This window comes from Diabrotica undecimpunctata, chromosome 2 (assembly GCF_040954645.1).
Source record: "Diabrotica undecimpunctata isolate CICGRU chromosome 2, icDiaUnde3, whole genome shotgun sequence".
NCBI lineage: Eukaryota > Metazoa > Arthropoda > Insecta > Coleoptera > Chrysomelidae > Diabrotica > Diabrotica undecimpunctata.
The window spans coordinates 124,226,054-124,246,783 of record NC_092804.1 but is presented as its reverse complement, the minus strand read 5'-3'; the positions used below and the strand labels follow the sequence as shown (position 1 = coordinate 124,246,783).

Sequence of the window (20,730 nt, the reverse complement as noted above, 5' to 3'; positions counted from 1 at the left end):
TCTGTTTCCGAGTGTTATTTACTACCCGAGGTCATCACTCAGAAAAAATGAATACAAATAATCTCCAGATTATCTAAATTATTCAGAAGCTGTTTTCTTGTATTTTTATATTAATTATTTTTATTGGGAATTAACCACAATTTCAGTTTAAAATACGTTTATTTTTACGGTTCGATTTCCACTTCCGAAATCGTTCTCAAAATACCAATTAAAGAAATAATTTTGTTTTGTTACTTGGTAATACAAACATTCTTCTAATAATTTAATTTTATCTAACCCATTCATATTGACAATTCAAACATATATTATACATTTTAAAGTAGATGGCATTAAAATGATTGTGAGTGTTTTTGAGATGCGTTCGCGGGAAGACTTTATTGGAAGATAGTTCATTCGATTAGCTGAATTTAACTTAAGAATTGCTAAGGGACGGATATGGTTGTAACATAATGCATAATAAATTGTTATACATTATTCATATTACATCTTAGAGGGCTTATACATGGAAGCTCCTGGTGATACCCCAAATAATATACTACGGAAAATAAAAGGAGCAAAAGATTCATGGCTGACGGAGAAATGTATAGAAATATAAACACTACAACGCTGAAACATGACGACTTCTATGTGCACAAAAAACAGAAACCCACTACAGTGGTTCATAACTTTTCTGATACCCCCATTTCGACCATTGCCACTCAAGCTTTAGCAAAAGGTTTCAATTATTCTATTACTCCAATTGAGACAATCATCTGTCGAACTGAAGAAGCCATCTCCAGTTTACCTTCCGAATATGCTGAAATAACTAGACAAGACATCGCTAAACCTCTTAGAAGCTCAAGGCCCCCTACTCCGAATATTAGCCAATCCGAGAAAAAAGAACTTCAGTCAAAGCCAAATCTAGTCATTCTTGCCGACGATAAATTCAATGCCACCGTCATGATAAACACTTCTTGCAAAAATAAATTCCCAAATCCCGTTAATACTCCAGACTACAGACCAATTTCTAATAATCCAACAATCTAGTAGGGAGAAAACAACAAAAACCATTATCAATAAAACCTCTCTTCCTGTTGACATAAAACAATCTCTAATTCCTCGTGAAAAGTCTTCAAAAAGACCTCGAATATATGGCCTAACCAAAATTAACAAACCTGATATTCTTTTATTAAACATTGTATATCCAACACTTATTTTATCTTCCAAAATCAATTCTACAGACAAATAAATGGTGTCCCAATGGGCTCCCCTCTACCTCCAGTAATTGCCCAAATCTTTATGGAAGACTTACAGACCTGAGCACTATCCACATCAATGCTCAAACCCACATATTAGCTACGATATGTTGACGACACACTCGTCATTTGGCCCCATGGCAGATATGCTTTGGTGTCTTTTCAAACCCATCTGAACGGGTTACCATGTATGGAATGGAATCCTAGTATCCAGTTCACGATGGAGGTAGAAACTGATTCATCCCTACCGTTTCTCGACGTTATCATAAAGGAAAACCAATCCAAGGTTTTCATAACTCTGTTTATCAAAAGCCCACCCATGCCATTTCTTACTAGCATGCCAACTCTCGTCATCCAAAACGGATACCGCGAAAATCACATCAATAGGAGCATCCACAGACATTAATCTCAACCCAAAGACCCAGACCCTCATTATACGAAAGCTTTTCTTCCTTGCACCAAAGGTGTCACTGACAACATCGACAAAATTCTTAAATAAAGAGGAATAGAGACAATATTTACCCCCCAATAAAAACTTTCATCTCTTGTCCGATAAATCAAAGACAACATTCCAAATGAACAACACGGAGTTCACGAAATTCCTTGTGCATACTGCTCCCGACCCTATATAGGCCAAACAAATCGTAGAATTCAAAATAGGATTTATGAACATTCCATTTCTGTTCTCAATTCTGATTTAATTTCAGCTTTAGGCCAATACCATCTTCATATAGGTCACAGAATTGATTTTGCATCCTGGAGCTTCTGGAGCGAACTCCAGAAGTCGCATTTAAATAGTAATTACTTTAACATGCCACAAGAAAATAGCTTCAGAACAATATATATATATATATATATATATATATATATATATATATATATATATATATATATATATATATATATATATATATATATATATATATATGTATATATATGTGTGTGTGTGTGTGTGTTACTGTGAAAGCCCGAAATCCAGTGAACGTCGAGATACGCCAGTGAATGTCAACATTCACAAAGTCGCTTGACGTATGTTCGAATTATTGGTTAAGTATTATATTTTCTAACACATTCATCTGTGAATGTGGGCATACATACATTTTTGGTGTATGTTAAAAACTTATATTGTTTATCAAATAAAAATAAAAAATTAGTTTGGTATTTTTTTTATTTCGAAAATTGTTTTAATAAATATAAGATTATTGTATTTAAAACAAACAGCTCAAATAGCGATGGGTAACTAAAATATTATCAACATAACAGGGGAACATTTTTTTTAATTTTGATATATAATATAAAAAAACAAAAACAAACGAAATGTATTGTTTAGTCTTATTTATTACAATTTAAACTACCATGACACTTCGAATTGCACAAAAGCCCATTGCCTTTACAACTACATTTAGCCGTGAAACACTTTCTTTGGCAATTACAACGTGTATTGCCTTGTCCTCCACTTTTTGAATTTGCACAATCTGCTTCTCTTAGCAACATTTTATCAGTTGTATTTTCATAGACCAAGAGCTACTGCACCCTCCAAGTAACGTTGTGTCTGTAAGGTTATAAATTCTTATAATGATGAGTCTTAGCATGCAATGAAAATATAATCATCACCTGGTACGCATCAGGCCTGCACGTCATCAACCCCTATATTTTTGAAAATGAAGAAAAAAACTTGTTCCTGTAAGCTTGAAATTTTTATATGATTTTGTTTATCTAGTGTAAAGTTTAAAAAAATTGACAGGCGTTTTCAATGAGCACAAGTACCTATACATAATATAACATTCTTGAGAGGCTAAGAAAAGACTGACGAAATTATTAACACCGTCAAGAACGAAAAATTAGTTAGCTTTGGCCAAATTCTGCGTAATAAGGTAAGGACGCCAATTAAGGCCACGTTAAGGTTTAAATGTCTGTAATATTTTATTCAGCAAAAATATGGGGGGAAAAGTCTTGTATACGTATTGCCTAACATTTTAGCTATCGAATTTTACGATAAAGTACTTAATAAATAAATAAAGAAATATAAAATTTTAACATTCAATAAATCTTGAATATTTGGCCTTATTTGGAATTGGTAACTTAATAAGGCCAGTTTCATTTTTGAAGGAAATTTACGTGGCTAATAAATTTTAAACCTAAGAATTAAAGAATAAATACAAAGTTTAGTGAAAGAAACGTTTATTCCTATTAAAAACAAAAATGTGTCAATACATTAAGTACATATATCGCACATTTACACACATCGAGGACATACAAATATATACTTGTCGTCTTTTGTTAATCCTATATATTCCTCGTGGATATACTTATTACAACAAACACACTTGCACATATCAGCCACTCTATCTTCATCACATAAGAAACAGTACCATTAATCTTTTTTTAAATTCGGTTTTGGTTTTACTAAGCTATGAGATTGTGCACTAAATAAATCTCTGGTAACTTCTTTTGCTTTCTCATTAATGGCCTGATGACGTTTTTTTTGTTGATTCTTTTAACTCCGGTGTAATCAGCAAACCACTGGAACTAAAACTTGCATTTAGTTCTTCACATGGCTCTGTCTCACTTATCTTTGCAACTTTATTTTTATCATATTTATTTGACGTGTAAACTGCATCACTATAGTCCTCGCTGCAAGCTGTACCATTTGTGTAAGACCCAGATGAGTCAGTGTCCTCATCTGAGATTAAGTTTGAAAAACGTTGGTGTGTTCTTTTTTTTTTTGGTAATTTTCCTTTTCTCACTGCTCGAGAATGCTTTGCTTTTATTATTTTTGTTTACACCGCTGCAGGATAGCTGTTCTTCGAAATTTGTATTCTTTTTGCCAGTTGTTTCAATTTCTGGTTGGGTTGTAGGATTTTCTTGAAAATCTTCGGCGATTGTTTCAATCTCTCGTTCTGTCAGACAACTAGGTGCAAAGGCAGCATCCGCAATAGCATTTGGATTGAATGGCCATATTCCAGTTGTTTCAAATCCAGAACAAATATTTTTTTGCGTCATTGCGTTTTTCCAAACCGGCGTAAATATTTGCCCAAATTTTGCTCGGTTAATGGTACGTTCGTTATTATGGTTCACCCAAAAATTTAACACCTCCTCATCCCAGTAAGATTCAAAACTCCTGAAGACTTCTTTATCGAGTGGTTGAAGCTCATGGGTAGTGTTGGACGGTAGACAAAACAGAGTTATATCTTTTTTTATTGCAGCTTCTACAATTCTAATGTCTAAATGAGATGGAGCTCTATCAAAAATTAAAAGGGCTGGTCCAGGATTTTTGAATCGACAGAAGTGATCTAACCACTGTATAAATGCATCTGCTGTCATGCTTCCTTTCTTGGTCATTATAATTTTTGTTTCTGCTGAAAGATAACAATACCATTCTGGTTTAACTCGTTGCCCTTTCAAAATGATAAGTGGCGGAATGCTGTTGCCTATGCCGTTGCCACATGCCACGATTGTTATATTTTCGCCGTGCTCTGGTGCAACGATATGCACCTTTACTAGCCAATACAGTTTGTTGGTGATTCAGTGTAAGCTGGTATCCTTTTTCGTCCATGGTGTAAATTTGAGCAGGTTTCCCTGCGAAGCCTTTCTCATATAAAATCTGTCGAAGTTTCTCGAAATAGTCACTTATAACTGTACGATTTAATTTTTGGGCTCTGGCCAAATTGAGTTTTCGAGCCCGACGCTTTGAAATGTCAGGATGCCTAGAAAAAAACAATTTCATCCATTTTTTTCCAGCTATCTCATTTTTAACCGAGAATGGATGCCTTATTCCTGTCTCTTTGACAAAAGCATACACGTTTTTTCGCAATATTTGGGAGTTAATGGCATACCCACGTCACACAATCTTCCTATATGCCTAACCAATTCATCTTCCTGAGGTTTTGTAAGTACTGGAGGCTGCCCAAGTCGTTTTTGTGAATTACCACTAGCTAGATGGTTACGTAACGTACGCCGAGGAATATTAAATGTAAGTGCTGCCTTATGAACAGCCATGCCATTTCGTACGGCATTCATTGCAGCTTCAATGGCCTCTTCGGTTCACTGTGCCCTTTTCCTTGTGTACATATCTGCAAAGAAAAAATAGTTTAAACGATTATGTAAACAAATTGTTTATAATGTCAACCAGCTCTTAATAAGGCCAGTCGACTCTTAATAAGGCCAATCAATTGGCCTTATTAGGGCACTGTCTACTTTTCTATTTAACATAGAACAACAATAATAAAAAGCAATATAGCGAAAAAACAGTACCAGTTTCTAAAAGAGTATTAATTTTCTATTGCTTTACAAAGAAATAATATTTGGTATATATTATTTAAGTAACTTTATAGTGATTTTATAACTTACCTAAAATTTATAACCGAACTTCGGCACCGTAGTAAACACGTGTCTAGTATACTTCGCGGTGCTGTTTGATACTACCGACTGAATGGCGTAGACGATTTTGACTGGGAAAGCGATTTACAGTGACATCTAGTATATAATATCTATATTTAAGGAAATATTTACAATTTGCCTTATTAAGACACTGGCCTTATTTGGCGTCACTACCTTAATAAACTTTCTACAAGGCAAAATTGGGAGCAAGAGAGACTCTGGACAAAGACAAATATCCTGGCCAACCAGAGGATATGGACTGGTCTAACGTCAATAATCTATTTCGAGCTGCAGTAAATAGAATAAGATGGGTCAATGTGTTCGCCAGCAATTATAAGAAGATCGGACTTTAAAAAAAATGTAACAATTTACTTCCAGACAGTAAATTAATGTAACAATTTACATAATATGATATAATATTCTCCATAAAATTTAGTTTTTATTTACAGTAATGTCGGTAATAAACATACACTGATGCCACTTTAACCTTTAAATAAAAAATGCTTCTAATTCTAGATATATCTTATCAATAAGTACTTTTCTATACATCAAATGTTTAAAAAAACTATCATAAATCCCGATATCGGTGATCCTCAAGATAAGTTTCCTTACAAAATAAATATATAGTTATTTAAAATTTTGCTTAGTAACAAACCATATCTACTTTTATGAACAAGCCATGGCGCAAATCTTAGCTCCTTTAATTCTCACAATTTTGCCCAATATTGGGGGAATAGCTGGTTCATTTATTGTAAAAAACAATATGAAGTCATGGTATGACACATTAAAGAAGCCGAATCTTAGACCACCCAAGTGGGCCTTCGCTCCAGTCTGGACAACTTTATATTGCTTGATGGGATATGCATCATATTTGGTTTACGAAAGTGGAAACGGATTGAATGGTATGTATTATTATACTGTTCAAAATATTTCACAAATAAAATTAATGGTATTTTAGGTAATTAGAGATCTTAAATGTTTTAAATATCTGCTCATAATTTGTTTTATGTACAAATAATGACTAGGTTGCAAAAATCATGTTTGTATCTTTGGTTCTTTTTGTAGGAGTTACTACGGCACATAACATTTAAAGTTACTGCGTACTGCTCACTAGATCTTAGTTCCTTCTACCTTTAAACATATAAGCAGATATCACTTGACTGACCTATGTTCAATAAGGAAGCCCGTTACAAGTTTGATCTAATTCCTGCTTGTTTCCATCAGTTCTTGTCCTATTAGCGCATGGCTTTCCTATACTTTGTACTCTTTGCCATGTGCTGAACCGGGTATATTTTTATAGTGGAAGTTAGCTTTTTCAGGTCGCGGACAGTGCTTTTTGCACTGTTAAGTCTGGCTCTTTGCTAACTGTTGCTAGCAGTTATTTTGTAGCTGATCCCTTGCTGACACGTTTGTCAGCTCTTTTATTGCTGTGTATAGCCCTGTCTGTATTGCTGTGTATAGTGCTGTGTAATACTGAGAGTATACTTTATTGATCCTAAGAGCTTCTACTCATTTGTGGATAGGTACATATTATATTGATCTGCATAAATTCAAACGTCTTGGCGATGTCCTTCATTCATGTTGTTGCCGGTCTTCCTCGTTTCCGTTTTTCTGTGGGGGCCCAGTCTAATATTTTTTGGGGATTTTGCTTTCTTCCATTTGTCTGACGTGTCCGTATCGTACAAGTTGTTATTTTTTTTTGTCTTCGATTATAGTTTTTGTACTCCCATTTTTCTCCTAATATCATAATTTCTAATGTGTTTTAACCGAGATCTTCTTGCCGCTCTCCTCCCAAAGTCCACTTAATAGTTTAGCGTTATATTTTTTGGTTACTTGGCATAATTCTGCCCCATATATTAACATTGGTTTTAATATTGTATTGTAGATTTGTATCTTTGCATCTTCTCATATATTTTTGGCCATAACACCGAATTCAGTGCCCCTATCTTCTTTTTACTATTGGGTCTTTTATATTTTCTTTATTTCGTTATGTACTAGTTAGCTTCATTCGCAAGTATGTGTATGTATTTCTTACAACTTTTTTCGTGGTTCAGATCTAATTTTCCGTTGTTTGTTCCCTTTCTATACATATATACCTACTATGTTTTATTCATGTGTTTCTCCAGACCCCACTTTCTATATTTATGCATATGTTTCACTGACATACATTATAAATCTTACTTGTAATAACAATTTGATCATTTGTGTTATATAATGTGTAGAGTATTATATCTCCTCTCGACAGTTCTCCATTCCATTCTCTTAAATTTATGTTTCCACTGTCTCAAGGCCTCATCGTGTATGTATTGAATAATACTCGTGTGTGTGTGTGTGTGTGTGCGTGTGTGTGAGTGTGTGTGTGTGTATGTTTTGTACGTATTCTAAAAATAATAATAATGTTTTTTTACTATTTTATCGGGATAATTACCGTATTAAATATAACTATAATGTATTGTTAATTAGGAATTTCCTTATTAGTTTATGGATAACTAATCTTTTATCTATACTTAATAAATATATTGATAAGCGTTTAATAATGGAGATAGATAAAACGTTTGATTCATCAAATCAGTTACTCATTAGGAATTAGGAATATTTTATTTATTCATTTCGGTTTTATACTTACCTGATACACTTCAATGTTTACAATGAAGCAGTATTTGAAGAAGCGCTCTCAAAATCAATAGAGAGTATATCTATCAATGGAGAAATTTTGAATAACTTACGTTTTGCGGACGATATAGCAATAATGATAAATAACAACAATAATGTATGGACCGTAATATAATATATGTAACCTTAATGTAAGCTGCTTTGAATACGGGCTTAAGATTAATTTAAAGAAAGTGCATGGTTCTAAATAATTACTTGTACAATTAAGGACATATCACATTGTTTCACCAACTGATGTATACCCCGCTTAAAGAATTATTTTGGCTGCTACAGAAAACAAAAAAAACCGAAATGTTCAGAAGGCATAACCCACGGTTCGTAAACTTACTACGGTTGCCTCTTCCGACTAACCAATGAATATTAAGCCCGAAATTACGTCACAAGAGTATAGTAATTTGAATCGTAACATTGTTAATCATCGTTTTTATGTGTTTGATGTGTGGAAAATAGTAAAGATAGTTATGAAATAAAGATGTCTAGTGGATTATAATACCTAATTATGGAAAACTGTTGATATGTAGGCAGTTTGGTACTTAAAATTAATAAGAACCGGTTGTTAACGTTTATCCAATGTTAATGCAGGATTTACGTAAATCTAGGACTTCAATCTCCATTTTACACTGAAAATTTGTCGCGTATACTGAATTTCCATCAATACTGGATTAACTATTGAATGAATTACCGAATTACATAACTATTTTTCCATTTTTTAAATATTTTTCCTTCACACTACAACCTGTACCTGGCATTCTAAAATGTCATCAACATTATTATTCCGTTAATATACAATGAAATTTTAAAGTTTTAACCTACCTTATTAAAAGATACGAAGACAATAGGTACGATTACAATAGATAACGTTCCTTCGATAATTCAAAATAAGTTTTTATAGAAAACAACACCAAAATTTCAAATACAAAAATATAAAGTAAACTGAGATATTTAAGAAACGATAAATAATAAAGCAAATACTAAACTGAAAGATAATTACCACGAACAAACTGTGATAATAAATAGGTTTTGTATTCTTGTGTACTCTGGTGACGTAACTTTTTGTTATTTTGAAAAAAAGGCATTTTTTACAAAATTGTACAAATTTCTCTTTTACTTCAAGGCCAATTTTTTTTTCAAATATAAACTCTTTGAAACGGTCAAACTTATAGATCATATAAAAAATATATAAACAAAGTAAATTATAAGGCGATAACGAATAATTTTATTTATGGTGCTTATTAGGAGGTAATTTTCACGATGGTTTTACCAAAAAAACGGGAACAACTTTGTTTTGAGCATAACTCGCTTAGTTTTAATGCTATAAACTAAAAAAAACCTTTTTTAAACACTTTCAAAAATATTTTATGAGTTTTTACCGAAAAGAGTAATACTTCAGTTCTAATAACATACCCAGCTATTAATATTAACCAATATCCAAATAAAGCGTATATTTAAGTAGTTATTTGGATCACACTGGTTACTATACAAACCGATCGAAATAAAAAACGTATACAACCAGTTCCATTTTATACTAAAAATGAAGGTAAACAAGCATGTACTCTAAATTATGAAAATTAGAATTTTTATTATTATATTATGTCTATTAGTCAATTTTGTGAATTTGTAAACATTTTAATAAATCAATACTAATATATAAAATTATTTTTTTTTATAATAGAATAATAAACTATTAGGTATTTTAAATTATATTTGAAAACTCATATCGGATTTGATGGTATATAAAATAATTTTGTTTGATCAAGCTTAACAATCTGTTTTTTAATTTTTAGGTGTTACGGCAATTTCTATATCTGTATATGGTATAAATATTATAGCTAACTGGCTGTGGACTCCAATTTTTTTCGGAAAAAAGGATATAAAACTGGTAGGCAGAAGTATTTTCCTTTAAATAAAGGTTCAGAATATTAGAAAGTTGTTTTTAAATTTTTATAGCGATAGTACTTATACAAAAGCTTTCTTTGTGTTGTTTGGTTTTTGTTTTAATTTTTTTTACACAGATGGGGGAAGATTTTCAAAAGATGTCTTGTTATAGCAGTGCGTGATTTTACCTACTAAAAGCTTCCACTCTTTGGGAAAAGTATGATGAAAAACCTGTTGTAGTACTTTAACATGCTCTATCCACTCTCTCGTCGATTTCTCTTTCTCTTTTATCATAGTAATAACCTTTCACAGGATTCTCATAATGTAACCATCATATACACTGTTATTTTTTCACTTAACTGCTCTCATCTTCCCGCCTTTCTCTCATTGAGCTCTTGCATACAAGATATGCTCCAGAGTCTTCATACTCGCCTTGATTCTGTACACACATGTTTGTTTCCTCCCCTCAATCCGTGGGAGGTGGGCAGGCGTCTAAATCAATTGAAGCTTTAGCTCTCATGTTCACCGATGATCCATATTTTGAGATCAGTAATAAGACGTCTAGTCCAGTTAGATTTCCACCTCTTCCGTCATCCGCTCTTAACTCCAATATCCGCCCCTATTACTCCATTACACATTTCTATTCATGTCTTTGGTCCCCACTGATTCTTTTCGTCTCCAGTTGTTCGTATTTTTTTCTCAGCTATCTGGTAAGAACTGCCATTACACCCACCGACACAGTACAGTAGCCACTATAAACCCTGAGAAGTGCATTATTCTGGAAACGTCTAATTTGGAAACGTCTAATTTTGGAGACGTAGGAGGTGCCGCTGCAAATTCAACCTAAGTTAACCACATTTTCATTCGTCACAAACCATACTCCCCGTACACAAATCACTAACTCCCCCAGTTTTTCTCCAATTTTTTTTCTCCCAGCTACTTTACTAACAAAATTACTGCTAAAAAGATTTGTTATTAGTGGGACCATATTCGATCCCTTTTTGTTCATACACACTAAAACCTGCTCTGTTTACACTTTCTTTCAATTCCTCTTTCATTCTAGCCACAACCACCACTGCGAGATGCAGGGCTCAATCATAGTATGTTTTATACAATAGATACCCAGACAAACCCCTGTGGCACACCTGGCTTATATTGAAGCTCCTTCCACTAAGATTCCTGAGAATTTGAATCAAGGAATTTGAGACCAGAAAAAAGGCACCAGAACAGAAAAGCTCTTGGTTCATTATATTATATTATTATATACCAACATTTTTTGTTAGTCGTCTAGTAATTTGGTACAGCTCTCTAGTTCTGTTGTGTTGTGCAGCTGTTTCGGCTTGTTTTCCAAGTTCTTCAGCCCAACTCCTTTTGTCTCTTCTTGCATTTCTTTTAACTGCTTTATTTATTGTTTCATATTTTTGTTTTCGGTTTACTCTTTCTTTTACACTTCTTGCTTGCAAAATATCTTTCTTTTGCTGTTTTCTTTCCTCGATAAGATTCCAAGTTTCATCTGACATCCCTCTTTTCTATATTTCTTTTTTTTTACTTAGTTTATTCAGCTATTTCTGTCAAAACATCTTCCAAATCTTTCCAGCTATTTACTTCACTTTCTCTTCTTTTGAGTTGGAGTTCCTCCCTAAAGATGTGTCGTCCTGTAGTCGTTTTTAATTTGTCTGGATTTTATGTTGGTCTGTTGGTGTTTCGCATGATTTTGTTTTTTGCCATTTTGATTTGAATGGTACCGATTACGAGATGATGGTCACTTGCGATGTCTTCTCTTTTTTTTATTACGTACATCAAGAAGAGATGATCTCCATCTTTCTGATATGTCGATGTGGTCTATTTGATTTTCTCTGATATGACCTGGTGCAGTCCATGTGGATATTTTTATGTGGGAAGATGGTTCCACCAATAACTAAGCTACGATTGGAACAAAAATTTGTAAAACGATCTCCGTTTTCTTTCATTACTTCCAGGCCATGTTTGCCGATTACGGTTTCTAAGTTAATATTGTCATCTCCAACTTTAGCGTTCATATCGCCCATCACTATTAGTATAGGACCTTGGTTTACTTGTTGCTACATAGACCTTATAATATCTTGTTTAAATGCCAATTTCGAGTTTACACCGTATATGTCTAAGCTATCAAATATCTAACAATTTTTTGTATAGGCTTTTTCTATAGGCAAATGTGTAAGAATTAAAAAAATTTGTAAATCATCATCACCCGTTTTTTTTTTAAGCTAAATATGCTTTTGTCTTTTCAATTAAACAATAACTGGATACAGTAACAAATCCGCTTATATTGTCAAAAAATGTATTGGTATATATCTTCATTGATATAGCAAATTGAATAGGTACAAAACCATTTTCTTCGATAAGTTTTAAAGCTTTTTATGTGTGCCAACAATATTAAAAATACGTCTGTATTAGCAGAATCTATTATAATTGCCTCATTTAACCTAAGGTAATTAAGCTGTTTTGCTTGAAATACCAGCCGAGCATCTGCATCTATTTGATTACATAAATCTTATATTGGCGATTTTTAATTGGCCTAATAATAATTTGATATTGCATCAAGAGGAGGTAATCTTTCGGCAATAAATACTCTCCTATTTTGAAACTCTTTCGTGTAACTACTAACTTTCGTGTTTAACTTTTTCCAAATTTTCTTTTAAATATTGACAGAGAAATTGAGTTAAACAACATTTATTCTTATCATTCTACAATTTTTTTTTAAATATTTTAATGAGCTTTTATTGTGTGATTATCGTCCCGATCAATAACATGATGGTCTTCGAAAAAGAGCTGTTAATCACTATAGAAACAGCCAAAACCGAATAACTCGGTCATATCATGAGGAACAGTCTATCTAAAGTTATGGATTGCTGCAACTAATTTTAAAAGGAAACGTACAAGTAAAGTGAGGACCAGGAAGACGAAGGATTTCCTGGCTGAAAAATCTACGTACGTGGTTCAACACAACAACCACATTTTTTTTCAGAGCAGCAGTGTGCAAAGTCACCATGATGATTACCAACATTCGAAACAGACAGGCACGACAAGAAGAAGAAGAATGTCTTAACATTGAACATGCCTGAACCATCTTAACGTATGCCCTCTAATATATATTTAATTGTATGTAGGTATCTTCATCTATTTGAACTTTGTAATACCTTAATTGTAATTAAAAAAATATATTTTTTATAAATGTATAACCAAATTTAATAAATGCCCTATCAAAGGGTATACAAGTGTCTCATGAAGATGAGATCATTTACCGTGCTATAACTACACACATCGGAAAAGTATATTTGGTTCTTTAATTATTTTGAGTAAATAATAATCGATTTGCAGTGCAGCAACATACAACATAATATGTTAAAATCTTTAGAAATAACGAGAATGCCTTTAAGTACACTTAAAAAAATTTAGGTCATCACAAAATATGGTCGTAATAATGTCGCGAATAAGCTGACAAAAGTTGATATTAAAAAGCTTTTCGTTCATAATACTTAACAATGACTACATTGCTCAAATCAGGGAGCTTCATTAGGGGTGTATAAGGCTATAGTAAAACAAAATGGGCGCCAATAAGTTTTAACCTGAAACTTATGAAGGAACTCAAAAATAAATAAACTAAACATCTCATTTCTCTAAAAAACATCAGAAAATCACACCTCAGAAAAGATATCAGCAATTGTCGACAAAAAACTATTAAAAACTGACATCTGACCATAAGCTGTAAGAAAATTTTATATATTCAATAAAATACTTTGGAAGAATTAATATATTATTATCTTCTACAACAAAATTCAAATAATTTATATCGTCTACTCAAAAATGAAATAATACGTCACAATAAAAAAATAATGTTTATTAAACTTTCAAACAGACATGAATTGTAAAAACATAAACACTTCACATTGTTTATTAACACTCAAAATGTTTATTAATAATTTATATTAATAAACAACAGATAATGACACATTTTGTCATCAATTGTCTTATACTTGCATCTATTGCAATCTTTTATATAATTTAAATAATAAACATTATGGAAATTACTTTAATAACTCACAACAAAAAAAATTGAAAACCAAATGAACATTTGAATGCAATCTGAACGAATATTAACGTTACAAAATTATAATATTACATTTAGTAACATACTCAAAAAAAAAACTAAAAATAAGCTCTCAACAAAAAATGATAAAAGTTACTGTCTCTAACAGCAAAAAAAAACATCAAATACGATAATCTTGTCCTCTTCGGCTAAAATATTGATAAGAGCAGTTGGCCTCGAGATGACAAAAGGAGATTGTATATGAATACTAGAGGCAACAAGTGAATTGCTAGTCTGGCTCATAAAATCGTGAGTTTCTCAATAGCTAAACTACAAATTATATGCACGTCTAAATGCATATTGATACAAATAATAACTGGCAACTGAGAACTAAAATCGGATAGTGGCTTTTTATAAATTAGGCCTAAGCTAATTAATGTTTGGGAAGGGGATGTGTACTTTGGTTCGAAATATTTGTTTCCATGAGAAAATAATACGCTTTAGAAGGCTTTTAACTAAAAACAAATAAAACTTTAAGAGGGATTATGTATAATTAATATTTGAATAAAGTGGTTTAAAAGAAAACGTATATTCCAACTCCACACATAATTTATTACTAAAAGGGTATAAGTTTAAGAGTCTTTTAAACACTTATACGTATTCGAAGCGATAAAAATGAATAATCTCTCTAGGCATAGTATTGAAATGACAGGCCAGTAATAAAAAAATTTAACATGCCACAATAAAAAAAACAAAATTAATACAAAGTATGGCGTTCATCATGGTTTACTACGGCTCTACATTTGTCGTTCATGGACAAAATAAGATTGTCGATATCCTATTGACGTACGTTTGCCCATTCTTCTATCAGACGCTCTCGAAAACGAAACGACGTATATATGTTACCCATATGTGGAGGCTAGTTGTGCTAGCCAAGGCAGCACATAATACTTTCGTTGGTAAACCAATCTGTCACTAGACGTGCGACATGTGGACGAGTATTATCATGAATGAAGTGGAAGTTTTGACCAACAGCACCTGCAAACGAACGAACGGTAGGTTAAAGAATGGTGTCAAGGTATCGCTAAGCTGTAAGGAAGGAGCCTGAAAAAAAAACGAGGTCCATTCTGCCACCAATTATTATTCCAGCCCATACCATTATTGTATCACCTCTGTATGTGCAAACTTCCGGGACATGTCTTAAGCGTTTTACATTTCCAGATCGTCTCCACACTCTTACTCAACGAGAATCTGGATAAAATGGAAATCTAGGTTCCTCGCAGAATAAAACTGTAGCTCAATAACTTGCATTCCAGTTTTGATATTCTTGAAACCACTCCAATATTGCAGCGCGATTACCTCTGGAAATAGGTGGACATCTCAATGGCCTTCGACTGTGAGGATTGGCTTGATGGAGACGATTTCTTAGAGTATCACGGCCTATGGTTACCTGGTCGACCCGCTGCAAGTCGCTAACCAATTCAGGTACTATAATTGTCGGTTGTCTTTTAGCGGTCAACCTAAAAATAGCTTTTGAGCTGCAGTTGTAACGCGCTCACGTCCTAGATGACGTTCGGCTGCACTTCCAGTATCACAAAAACGTCACCACAATCGACTTAGAATACTTGGGGAGACTCCCATGCGCTCAGCTACATTAGTTTGCCGCATGCCACCTTAAAAAAGGCCTACAACCCTATTCATTTCATTGTGTTAAATGACATTTCTCCATGATAAAAAATAATATTTTCAATGCACTAAATAAACAATAACTTTATCCCACGTACAAAATTGAAACTACTAAAATAGTTACTGCAATATAAAATGTATAGGTTTTTCCTGTCCTGTTTAAAAATTTTGTCAAAATTCGTTATCACTTTTGCCGTTTTGTTTTACTCATTAAAATCTACAGGATGAGCAACTGTACAAATTCAATTCAAATTAAACGACCACATGAATTTATGTTTATTAATTTTATTATGTTATAAAAATATCCCTAGACTTTTCCAATGTGTGTATATATTGTTTTAACTTTTTAAGCATTCGATTTGGAAATCTGAAAAACTTCTTTAAATATTATATTTTATTTCGAATTTTGCTTTTAATCAAATCACAATTAATTTTTGCGAAAATGTCAATAGTATATTGTGTCATTGTGTATTTAAAAGTATTTAAACCATCTAAGATATGCAGATGACGTAGTACTAATAGGCGACAGCAGGAAAGAACTGAAGACGATGATCGATGAGCTTCATACGGAATCCATAAAAAAAGGACTGAAAATGAATCTGAGTAAAACTAAGCTAATGTCGAATAAAGATGATCAACCGACGATAACCATCCAAGGAACAAAACTGGAACATGTAGAAGAATACATATATCTGGGTCAGAATATCAAGGTAAACAAAGAAAACCAAACCACCGAAATAAGCAGACGAGTAAGAATGGGATGGGCCGCATTTAGAAAACTCTCCTACATACTGAAAGACAAAAAGATACCCCAAAACCTTCGAACCAAAGTGTTCGATTCTTGTATCCTTCCCGTTCTCACTTACTTAGCTCAAACCTGGACATTCACAAAAAAGAACATGGACAAGATTCGAAAAACCCAGCGAGCCATGGAACGACAGATGCTTGGTATCTCACTAATAGATCGGCAAACGAACAAAGCAATCCGGAACAAAACAAAAATAAAGGACGCCGTGAAACAAGCAGCTAAATTAAAATGGAAATGGGCTGGACACAACGAACGTCTCGAAGATGGTAGATGGAACAAAGAAGTCGGAAACTGGCGACCGTACGATGCGAAGAGACCAAGAGGTAGACCTCAAATGCGCTGGAGCGACGATATCAAAAGAGTCGCAGGACCAATGTGGAAACGCCTAGCACACAACAGGGATGAATGGCGAGAAATGGGAGAGGCCTTTATTCGACAATTCGGATAGACAAAGGGCTATAAAAAAATATTGTGTCAAAATTAGAAATCGAAATTTCTAAACCGAGCAAAGATACCACGATATATACAATTTCTTGTTTATTTACAAGTTCTTCCACCGGAAAAGTTTAGTAGATTTTTATTAGAAAAATTTTTGTATTAAATTTGTCCAGTAGAACAGTAGAGCTCTAGGTAATGACATCTTTTTGGAGGTACAATGCTCGCCAGGTGTCGCCAATCAGTTCTCTCAGCTTGGGAATATTTTGACAGTAATTGTCGAAAACATACAACATAAAAAATCCTACTAACCTTATTCTTATTAATTCCTGCAATAAGCTTACTGGTGCAGACTTCTTTAATTAAAGAAAATAAAAATACGCGTGAATAATGGAAGTACATATTCATTAATTTTGGTTATAAAACTTTATATTTGTAAAACTAATCTATAGAATTTCAAAAATAGACATTTAAGCAAAAACATAATTATTAAATTTAATAGATTGTAGGGACTGGGTTCAGTGAACAGACTATATTAATTATTAAATTATTTATTTACTTCTCAGGGGCCGGATAGCTTAGGCGGTAATGTCTGACTTCTACGCAGAAGGCCGGGGATCGAATCCCAGCGCCGCGCCGGCGAGAACATCTAGATCTAGATATACACATCAAAAATATCTAAGGAACACCGCTATTATTCCACTTTTTTCAATAAAAACTTAAATACTTTTTTGTTAATACATAACATTCCATTTGAAACTTGTAGTCTACAAATCAAGGTATGCCATTAAAATTAATCTGTCAATTGCACTTATGACAGCGCCCCAAATTCGTACGATGAATTTCTTCAAATTAAGTATAAAGAAAAAGTGCATCAAATTTTGAAGATAATCTTTATTTACTTTTTAAATTTTACTAAACCAAGATTATTTAATACAACGACAGTCATGGAGCGTCGGTATTCAACACATGTTCAAAATGGTAAGTGCTGTAAATATGATTCAGGCTGGTCTTTCACAAACCAAACTTTGAGGAATAGATAACATAAAGCTAGTCTGCGCGCCAGACGTCCCTTCAGGGTTTCCATGATATGCCATGGGGCTTAACATGCAAATGTGCATTGGGGTTTACAAGAATGAAAATCTGTGTTATTGTGTGTATTATTACCTAGATGAAGCTAGATTTTGTCTCTACCCTGATTCAAGAAGAGTGAGAGTTTGCAGACTACCTAGTAGACAAGAGAGACTCGGGTATTTACAGGGTGTCGCAACGCCAAAAAACTACCCATTTTAAGAGGTTTGCGTAGATAATAAACCCCCAGTGTACTATATTAAATTAAATTAAATTCACTGGACAAGTTTACGAAGGTTGGATTCGGTTTTATTTGCTATTACGCAGAATACAGAATTACTGTTACTTAAATATTATATATGCAATATTAACAAACTTGCAATATCAACACAACATGACATTAATTGCCGACTTCATACTGTCTCTCATTTCTTCTTTTTCGTGGTCAAAACACCACTACCTCTTTCATCCATCAAATTGTTCTAGGTAAAGGCAATCTCTGACACTGGGTGTTGATCTACTGCTGTAGATGTTAATTTGCATTACATGCCGGATAATTCAAGGCCACATACTGCAGCAACAGTAAGAGATTGGTTTCCTAATGAGGATACTACACATTTACCGTAGCCAGCACAACCGCTAGACCTCAATCCCGTCGAGCATGTATATGATTGTTATTATTTATTTACTTCTCTTTCCTATTGATCTACATATTTCGTTATTTCGCGCCTATGGCATGAATTTCGTCGATTTAGCTTCATTAAAATGCAAAGTATATAAATTGTGTAATGGAGTAATAGTTACAACAAGTTTACATAATTTCAACTACTTTTTAAACATGTAGAAATAACAGAAGATAATATTTATTTTTTAGGCGTTCTATGACATCCTGTTAGTCGATGTCACAGCCATAGGAGCAGCTGTCATGTTTTATAGAATTAATACAATTGCTGGTTACCTCATGATACCTTATTGTTTATGGCAAGGTGTTGCAACTCTACTCAATTACTTCATTTGGGTATTAAATCCTTCTAAGACTGCTTCAGTCAGAAAGCATAAGAATCCAAAACGAAAATAAAACCAGCTATATCTATACGGTGGGTAGAATATTGTGATTAAAAATAAAAAAAATTTAAACTAATAAAGGTTCGTTTTATTATTCTCTTTTAAATTCCGTCATCGGTAACGCTGTTAGAAAAAATCATAGAAATGATATAAAAGTGTACACTCACTTCGGTTTTTTAATTTTTGTCACATATTGGCTCATGTTCAAAGCTTATTATCCAATTTTGGGATAAATAAAGTTGAAGGTGGAAAATCCAAAAATTCAGTACGGAAGACTTATTAGAAGTGGCGGAGCGTCCTTATGGGCCAGAGGGGCTAGGCCACCCAAAAAAATATGTAATATAATGTAGATTTTTAGTTACGATTCTATTTTATAATATTTTAAATAAATATGCAATAAGTAATTTATTTGCTTATATATTTATATATAGTTTTACCCTCGTGGTACAAAAATAATATATTGCACAATCACGCACCGTACCTTTCTATTAATTAAAAAAAAATTGTTAAAATCCTTTATAAAAGATATATAATTAAAAATCCAATCGGGTTATGTCATGAAGACAAAACGTTTTCGAAATCCATATTCCATCATCAGTGTCTAGCTGTACATGTTTTGAGTCACTAAATATCTGGGTAAAAACACGTTAAAAGTTATAGGTTACAATTTAGTTTACATTATTCAATCTTATATATTAGAATGTTAAAGTTACCAGTGGATTTGATAACATGGCAACATACGACTCCACATGAAGTTGCTGGTCCTGAGACAAAGTGTCTACGAGGACTTGATGATAGCAACTGACTGACTGATGATAGTAACCTATAACTTTTAACGGGTTTTACCCAGATATTTAGTGGCTCAAAACATGTACACCTAGACACTGATGATGGAATATGGATTCCGAAAACGTTTTGTCTTCATAACATAGCCCGATTGAGTTTTTTATTCATATACCTTTTGTAAAGGATTTTAACAAATTTTTTGTGATACATGGTATACAGCCAGCTACAGGAACTTAGTTTCCTTGTGGATCTCTATTAATTGTCTAATTACTGACATGAGTGTGATTGAATGACTGAAATAATACTCAACATCCACCGTAACATTTTAATTTCAATTACCTCCTTCTTTTCCTGAACCCTTTTTACAGGCCCCACTTCACGATCAGACAGTAGCCCGCTCATTCGCTTCCAGTTAAACCATCCAGCCTGTATTCTGTGGACAATTTCTCTATCTAATATCCCTTTTTGTGTTATATAGGAGCCAAGGTATTTAAATTTTCCTACTCGTCCTATGTTGTCCCCAAGCAATTCAATGTCCACAATCATTCTTGTTATTCCCAACCACAGATACTCCGTTTTCGACCTGCTAATCTTAAGTTCTCCCTTTTCAATAACCCTTTTTCAACTTCTCAACTTCTTCTCCAACA

At 33.2% G+C, this 20,730-nt stretch overlaps 1 protein-coding gene across 1 annotated transcript; it reads left to right on the top strand.

Moving 5' to 3' along the window:
• Positions 1-6,242: 6,242 nt before the first annotated feature.
• LOC140434848 (translocator protein-like) lies at positions 6,243-19,373 on the top strand. Its single transcript, XM_072523420.1, has 3 exons — positions 6,243-6,517; positions 10,073-10,167; positions 19,107-19,373. Exons 1-3 carry the CDS (start codon positions 6,295-6,297, stop codon positions 19,308-19,310), a joined length of 522 nt encoding a protein of 173 aa, XP_072379521.1. The 5' UTR covers positions 6,243-6,294; the 3' UTR covers positions 19,311-19,373.
• The last annotated feature ends 1,357 nt before the right edge of the window (positions 19,374-20,730 follow it).